Source organism: Sinocyclocheilus rhinocerous, unplaced genomic scaffold, assembly GCF_001515625.1.
Source record: "Sinocyclocheilus rhinocerous isolate Xijiao unplaced genomic scaffold, SAMN03320098_v1.1 scaffold910, whole genome shotgun sequence".
Lineage (NCBI taxonomy): Eukaryota > Metazoa > Chordata > Actinopteri > Cypriniformes > Cyprinidae > Sinocyclocheilus > Sinocyclocheilus rhinocerous.
This window is the reverse complement of record NW_015667266.1, coordinates 449,103-457,942: the sequence shown is the minus strand read 5'-3', so window position 1 is coordinate 457,942 and position 8,840 is coordinate 449,103. Positions and strand designations below refer to the sequence as shown.

Below are 8,840 nucleotides of genomic sequence, written 5' to 3'. Positions count from 1 at the left end.
AAAAAAATAACAAATACAACTACTACATAAGTTTAAATTATTTAAATATATATTTAGGCTAAATATAATGAATTTTTATTTCAATTTTTGCCTCTTTGTTTTTTTTTTATAAGAATTTAAATGAAAATCATTGCTTTTTGTTGTATTTTTCATTCTTTTCAAAGTAGATAAAAATAACAAAAACAACTATGCTGTATAAATACTTAAATATATAAATATTATGTTTAATGTAAAAAAATCTCAACGGCTCTAAAAGTAAGATATATTTTCTTTAGTCAAAATGTAACTTCGTATCTCTCTTATGATCATTATGATTTTTAATTTCAATTTTCATTGAAAAAAAATATTTAAACACCATAGTATTTGTACTATTTTTATATACTTTGAATATGTTTGTTTTGTAATTAGAATTGAAATGATATTCATCATTGAGAATAATGAAAATTGCAAAAAGAAAAATATTTCAAAATTTAAAAATACTTCATTATAAATACTTAAATTAAATACAAATACTTAAGTATATCAATATGTTTTTTTAAATGTAAAAACTCCTAATAGTCCTACATGTAGTATGCATTTTCTTGAGGCTAAATATTATTATTGGTATAATATGACATGTTTTTGACAGGTTTTGTGAGATTCATCTGCAAATGTATTCATGCATTTCTACGAACAACAGCCGAATAGAACAAAAAGTGAAATCTGAGAGTATTTTATTGACTTATGTTGTGATTTATAAATGTTTCGTTTCATCAGCTGATCGTTCTAATTGGAACTGAATTGAATTGATTTAATTCTGATTCTTAACTGACAGATTTGACCAATAAGCTTTAATCTGTTAGGCTTATTTTTGTTGATTCATGTAGATTTACAGATTTTAATATATTTAAAATATCATTTTAACTTAAATGTTTTCTTCTTTTTGCCATTTATTTGTTCTTGTATTTGTACTTCCAAGTCATTTTTGACTTCTTCAGACAATGTCTCTATTTAGGAGTATGTGAAGTTTTCTCGTCTCTCGGCTTGAAACGTTGACCGAACGTTGTGGGAACGTTTTAATTGCATCTCAGAGAACGTTTTGTGTTTTGTGTCCAAAAATGGTGCCAGCATCGTCTCTGAAATGACTTTGTTAATACTGTAAGATACACTCTGAACGGACCAAAAGAGCAAAATCATGCTTGCTTTATTAAATATGTTGTGGCCCATTTCATTTCATGTATTAGAATATGTTGCTCTGAGAATCATATTTATTAACAATCTTACATGTGATCAACAAAGTAGATTTTATTTAGGATATTATTGTTATTTTGAGTCATTGGAGGATAATGTATTTGTGCAATAACATTTGTGTGTGTGTGTGTGTGTTTGTTTGTAACCAGAATTAAAACTATGACTTTGTGGAGATTACCATATTTTTTTAAAGGTATTGATGATCTGCTGATGGTTTCACTGCCAAAAATTATCATCTTTCTCAGTATTTTTTTTTTTCGTTTTCCAGTATAAATATCTAAACATTCCTAAATCAAGAAACATTTACTTAAGAACCAAAATGACGAAGATATTCTTGTTTTCTGAAAAAAATAAAATAAAATTCAAATAGAATTTTTGCTTAAAACAAGAAAAAAAAATGCCAACATGGTCAGAAAAATTAACTTATTTCAAAGGGAAAACAAGATTATTTTTCTCACCCCGCTGGCAAATTTTTTTTTTTTTTTTTTTAGAATTTTTCAAAACTTTTTTTAAATATTGTATCTGATCAACAGCTTCTCATTAATGACATTAATAACATTACCATGTTATTACTGTGTTTTTATTAATTAAAAAAGATAACTTCTTTTAAATTTCAAATTACACATGAACCACACCAAAAAAAAAAAATGATGCAATATATAGATATATGTGTTTTTTTTTTATCAATATTGATGAGAAATATCATTGTAGGAAATTTATAAGAATTTATAATCTGAGAATTACCATATGATGTAATTTAATTCTCATGATTGTTAAAAAACAGTCCAAACCTACATATTTATTTTTGACAAAACAACATAAATATCACTCTAAAAAGTTTTTAAACAAAATAAATTCGTTTTACGTGCATAAACTTGTTTTACATCCAATCCAAGTTGACTAAATAATAGCGTAAATATATAACCATTCTTAAAATCAAGATAGATTTGCTTTAGATGCAAAATAACTAGATATAAAGTCTTGTTAAAACAAGAAAAACTCTGTAAATGGGGTCATAAAAATAATCTTAATTCAAAGAGAAAACTAAATTATTTTTCTGACCACATAGGAAAATATTGTTTTCTTGTTTTAATCAAACTCACTGAATTTTCTATTAATTTTACAGAAAATTCATAATATCGAAGTCATTAATTAAAGTCTTAAAAACTCTATAAAGTCTTATTTTACAAATATCTAAACATTCTTAAATTAAGATATATTAACATAAAATAAGTCTTGTTCTCAAAAAAAAAAAAAAAAAGACTTCATATCTTGCCATTTTGCGTCTTAATTAAATGTATCTTGATTTAAGAATTTTTAGATATTTGTACTAGAAAACAAGACAAAAATACTTTTTTTTTGCAGTGTGTATTTATAAAAATTATGCATTTACCCCATTTTTATTCATAAAAATTGAGAAATTCTTTGAAATTTCAAATTGCTTATGAACCACACCCAAAAAAAACCAAACAAAAAGTTACAAAAATTAAATATATTTTTTCAATATTGATGTGAAATTTTATTTGAATTTATATGAAATTTATACAAACATAATCTGAGAAGTACCAGTATTAATCCCATTGGAATGAAGGCATTGGATTAAATTTGACTTTATAACTCTTGACTGATCAAATTTATGAAACCACATTTATGAAACATTTATTTAGAACAAAGGAACATAAAGATCACTTAGAAGTTTTTTTTAAATAAATTGATTTTAATTGCATAAACTCACTTTCAGATGAAAAATGTGATCAGTTTTTCATGCTGCAATGGTTCATCAATAGGCATTCATGTTCAAGAAAATCATCTTTGTAATGTGTATTTATCGCAATGCAAATATCATATTCTCCTGCATCGAGAGTCAGACTCAGTAAACTTCACTGGCATGACAGTATTGTTTACAGTATTGAAATATACAATACAGAAAATAAAGTGAGATGAGATAAAGAAAGAAATATCAGAAATGGAAGAAAATGAAAGGGGCAAAACAAAAAAAAATTAAAAAACATCAATAACGACTGTAGTGTTGAGGTCAGAGGTCAGAGGTCACAGGGGATTTGCTGCGACCGACGCTGATGATCAGTCTCCTCTCAGCGGTCAGCGAGCTGCTCACAGATAACGGGTCCACGTCTGCCGGCAGCACAGACTTATGGGTAAAGCGGCCCGCAACACTCCCATCTGCTGCCATCTAAACCAGAGACCGAAACAACAGAAACAACTGAGAACCAGTGCGTTTGGACTGAACTCTCTTTACTAGCATTCAGAAGTTTGGGGTTTTTAAACGTTCTGAAAGAAGTCTCTTCTGCTCAGCGAGACTGCATTCAGTTGATCAAAAATACTGTAAAAAACTGTGAACTATTAGTACAATTCAAAATAGCTGTAAAACCATTTTTACTATTTAAAATAGGCGAATATTTTTGAGGAAACTGTGATACATTTTATTTTTCAGGATTCAGAGATTAATAGAAAGTTCCAAAGAACAGCATTTAGAATATTGAAAATATTTTGGAAATAGAAATCGCATTTGTAACGTTATAAATATCTTTACTGTCACTTTTGATCAATTTAATGCAGCCTTGATGAATAAAGTATTAATTTATAAAAAATAAAAAAAAAGAATAAAAATAAATAAATAAATGCATATAATGTATTTAAATAAAATACATAATTCTACTGGACATCACACCAGGGTAAAACGAAAATCATAATATATGTAAAATAAAATAAAAATATATTGTTGCATTTCTCATTTTCATTTAGTTTAACTTGATGTACTAAAATAACTAAAACTGAAATAAAAAGGAATAAAAACTATATAGACTTATTTTTAAAAAAAACTTCAAAATCACAACAAAATTACTATAACTAAAATTATAATAAAAACATAATTAAAATTAATAACTACATAAGACGTCATAAAAAATACAAAAGACAACAAAATTACTTTAAATTGACAAAGAAAATGAAAACAAAATATTAATAAAAGCTACAATAGTATCTCAATGACACACACATATTTATGATATATATCACATATGCATATATATTCTGCACAGTGAACATACTCCATACTATGTTCCAAAAATAGCAGTCAGTGTGCTGTACTAAATATATCTCATGAGATCACACACACACACACACACACACACACACCTTCTCTGCGTGAATAGCCACACACTGATTATACACCAGCAGCACCACTTCATGAGGCTCGAACCCGCTCACATCTGCAGACAGGAAGTAGCTGTCGCCCGTCGCCCTGACCACGCCCACACCGGAGCCACCGGGAGCTGAAAGAAACACGAGCTGCACGTGCTGAGGCTCCTTCAACAGATTCACTCTATAAAACAGTTAGTCGTGGCTCTGGATGCTGATTGGTCAGTCCAGTGTTAAAACACACAAACTAGTTAGCGTTAACGCTTTCCCCGCCACTGACGGAATTTTCAGTGTTTTCGCTGTTATGCGGCAGGAGGCGCTGTTACGCATCTCCTGAAAGAGCGCTGGATCTCTTGCATCAAAACACGGCGAAGCAGAAACAAGCGACTGCGTATATGGAAAATAACACCATCACTGATTTCTGTCACCATGGCAACACCAGAGCTGTCAATCAATAAATTGGAAAAAAAGTAACTTGCGTTACTTATTTGAAAAAGTAACTCTGATATTCTCTTGTAAATTACAAAGTAATTTTTTAACTTTACTAGTTACTTAAAAAAAGTAATCTGATTACGTAACTCGCGTTACTTGTAATGAGTTACCCCCAACACTGCCATCATCGAACATTAAACAGCATATAAATCTAAACTTTTGTTCAAAATGATGCTTTTTCATGAAAAAAGTGTTGCAAAGAATGCAAGAACAAAATGTTCAAAATGTTGATAAATGCTGGCGGTGACTGGCAACTTTATAAAAAAAAAATGTTAAAAATGATTTCTGTCACCATGGCAACACCAGAGCTGTCAATCAATAAATTGGAAAAAAAGTAACTTGCGTTACTTATTTGAAAAAGTAACTCTGATATTCTCTTGTAAATTACAAAGTAATTTTTTAACTTTACTAGTTACTTAAAAAAAGTAATCTGATTACGTAACTCGCGTTACTTGTAATGAGTTACCCCCAACACTGCCATCATCGAACATTAAACAGCATATAAATCTAAACTTTTGTTCAAAATGATGCTTTTTCATGAAAAAAGTGTTGCAAAGAATGCAAGAACAAAATGTTCAAAATGTTGATAAATGCTGGCGGTGACTGGCAACTTTATAAAAAAAAAATGTTAAAAACCCTGGCGGGGAAAGAGTTGTTATAAAGGAATTTTCCGTATTGTTTTACCCGTATTTTAAATGACACATTCACTGCATTGCATTGTGTTTTACGCTTAAAGGAAATGTCAGTAAACTTCACTTTTCTGTTTTCTATTAATTTTTTTTTCTTATAGTGCACTATATCACTTTTATTTGACATTTATTTCAGCTGTAGCTCAGGTAGAGCATCAGTTCTGTGGTTAGTTTGAGTCGGAGTGCTGATTAATGCTGTCTAGAGTCTCAGTATCACTCACTTCACTCCAAACTCATTGGAAAGAAAAGTCAAATGAGTTTCTAGAGTTTCACATCTCAAACTTGGCAAGAAACATTGCAAATCAAATTCAATGATCTGAGCTGCTATTCACATTCATTAAAGCTCTAACTGGAGAAAAATCAAAGACAAACTTAATACTTTAAAAGAAACAAATCAACTGAGTTTCCAGAAATATGACAGAAAAAGCATTACGGTTCTCAGAAAATATCATCTCATGTTTTGATGATGATAAAAATGTTTCGTTATACTAACAGCTTGATATTTAGTAACTTTTTTCCTACAAAAATATCCACAAATAAAGACGAGTAAATCTTGGATCTTTGTGAACTTCACATTGTGCACTAAAATCAACTCTCCTCACTTACCCTGTATATCGTCGCCAAGGCTCCAGTCGACCTGCTTTCCTGCTTGGTTGTACTGATGGTCTCCATGGTAACCTCCAAAGGACTCTTCATCACCTTGGTAACCTATAAAACACTTGATTACTTTGGTAACTTATTAAAGACTCTCAATCACCTTGGAAACCCATAAAAGCTTCTGGATTGCCTTGGTAACCTATAAAAGATTCTTGATCGCCTTGGTAACCTATAAAACACTTAATTACCTTGGTAACCCATCAAATATTCCAAATCACCATGGAAACCCATAAAAACTCCTGATCACCTTAGTAACCCACAAAACATATGATTACCTTGATAACCTAAAAAAGATTCTTGATCACCTTGGTAACCTATAAAAGATTTTAAATCACCATGGTAACCTATAAAACATTCTTGATCACCTTGGTAACCTATAAAAGCTTTTAAATCACCATGGTAACCCATAAAAGATTCTTGACCACCTTGATAGCCTTTAAAAGATTTTAAATCACCATGGTAACCCATAAAAGATTCTTGATCACCTTGGTAACCCATAAAAGATTCTTGATCACCTTAGTGACCTATAAGACACTTGATTACCATGGTAACTTATCAAAGACTCATTAACCATGGTGACCTATACAAGATTCTTGGTTACCTTGGCAACCTCCAGCGGACTCGGCCCAGGATGACTCGTCCAGTGCTTCACCATGGTAACGGCTGAAGGCGTCAGTGATGGAGCTGATGGATGATTCCTCTCCGAACTGACTGTGCAGTCTGGGCCGGAGCGGAGCGGCGTTGAAGGAGCTGATGGAGCTCGTGCTGTAACGAGACGAGTAACGAGACGCCATGAGCTGACGGATGGAGGACAGGAGTGCGCTCGCTGCTGTCATATAGAGAGCTGCCCCGGTGCATTATGGGATATCTGGACTCTCTATCCGCTCCATAAAAGGCCGAGCCCCTGGAATCCACTTATGGAGTAACGGTCAGAGAGATAAGACACGGAAAACTTCTCCAAACGAGCGGGAGACCCTGGCAGAAACAGTGTTATCAGAACCACCCACAGAATCACACACAGATAAAAACAGCTGAAAATAAACAAATTAATTATTAATAATAAAAACAATAACAAAACAAAGTAACCACACAATTAGGGATCATAATTAATATATGATATCGGTTTCGATGCTCAGTGGGGATGGTTTGGGACATTATTTCCATTCAAAATAAATGGAAGAATAAAGTTAAAATATAGAATTATTTAAATATAGAAAATAATAAATAAAGGAAAAGGTAATACAAAATAAATGCAAGACTAAATTTAATTTAAAAATAATTGTATTTGTTTTATCAAGTCATATATTCATCTTTCTATTGTTTATTTATTTACTTATTTTGCAGGTTTGTTTCTCCGTAGTTTCAGTGCTCAGTGGTGATGATTTGTAACTTTACTTTCAAGCAGTAAGATATCCAGACAGCAACTTAATAAATAACACTAATCGCTTTTATTTAGAATCCAAACACGATGCAACAACAAACACTCTGATATTAAAATGACCAGCAGTCAAATACTCATAAGAAAAACAAAATGAAAAGTGTACGAAATGAAAGGTGTAGAGTCAGACTGTAGCGTGTGCTGTATGTTCACTATCAAGGGACTAAAGAGAGTCTAATTAAGCGCTGAATGGGAGACTTCAGTCCACAGAGAGTTTCACTTCCAGAACACAAACCTTCAGAGACCCGTGAGCGGATCTAATTAAGAGACAAACGCATGTTTAACACACACACACACACACACACACACACTCTCACACACACTCACTCACACACACACACAATGTCATACACACACACCACACACACTCTCTCTCACACACACACACACACACTCACACTCTCTCTCACACACACACACACACACACACAATGTCATCTCTGGCCCCAGGAAAGTGTCCGCAGAAGGGGGCCTTCACTCAGTCACAGTCCAGCGACGCGATTGGACGGTTAAACGTGCATCACAACAGGCAGCATCCGGCCAATCAGAGCGCGGAGTGACAGACAACTCAAAGACGCTTTTTATAGCGTTTAACCTTAAAAAGAGCTAATCTTCACACACAGAGTGAGAGAGTCGGGATAAAGGACAAACACAAGGAGAAAGAGTGAGATGAGAGAGACTGAAAGTGAAATGTACATTTTTAAAATGATTTTCTATTAATTATTTCATTATTATAAAAATTTAATAATTTTGCCTATTTGCTAACTACTAAATACTGCTAAGGAAAAATCATTTATTTACTTGTTAAAATGTTGCAGGTTTGTGTCTCCATGGTTTCAGTAGTCAATGGTGATTATTTGTAACTTTACTTTTTCAAGCTTTATAAATAACATTAATTGATTTTATTAAGAACCCAAACAAGAAAAAAATGCATAGATAAATAAATAAACAAAAAAATTAAAGAATAAAAATTAAGTAAAAAATAAATGCAGAAAATAAAAAAGTGAAAATAAGGGGAAAGAGTAATACAAAAATAATTTCAGGAATAAATATAAATAAAAATAAATTATATAAATTATTAGAAATGAAATGTATATTGTCGAAATTTTTATATATTTCTATATAAATACATATTGTAATACAATAGTTTCAACATTCATATACTAAAATATATT

General features: G+C 31.3%; 1 protein-coding gene across 1 annotated transcript; it reads right to left on the bottom strand.

Annotated features, from left to right (window-relative positions):
- Positions 1 to 3,265: 3,265 nt before the first annotated feature.
- Positions 3,266 to 7,063, bottom strand: hspb12 (heat shock protein, alpha-crystallin-related, b12). Its single transcript, XM_016544994.1, has 4 exons — positions 6,829 to 7,063; positions 6,177 to 6,278; positions 4,387 to 4,523; positions 3,266 to 3,421 (listed from the first exon to the last, which is right to left on the bottom strand). Exons 1-4 carry the CDS (start codon positions 7,061 to 7,063, stop codon positions 3,266 to 3,268), a joined length of 630 nt encoding a protein of 209 aa, XP_016400480.1.
- Between the last annotated feature and the right edge of the window lie 1,777 nt (positions 7,064 to 8,840).

Bases quoted from the DNA above. Each gene is read 5' to 3' on its own strand.
- hspb12 (XM_016544994.1), bottom strand. From the start codon at position 7,063: ATGACAGCAGCGAGCGCACTCCTGTCCTCCATCCGTCAGCTCATGGCG. The intron at 6,279-6,828 runs GTAACCAAGAAT...AGTGTTTTATAG, and splicing joins GTCCGCTGGAGGTTGCCAAG to GTTACCAAGGTGATGAAGAG. The intron at 4,524-6,176 runs GTAAGTGAGGAG...TGTTTCTTTCAG, and splicing joins CCTTGGCGACGATATACAGG to CTCCCGGTGGCTCCGGTGTG.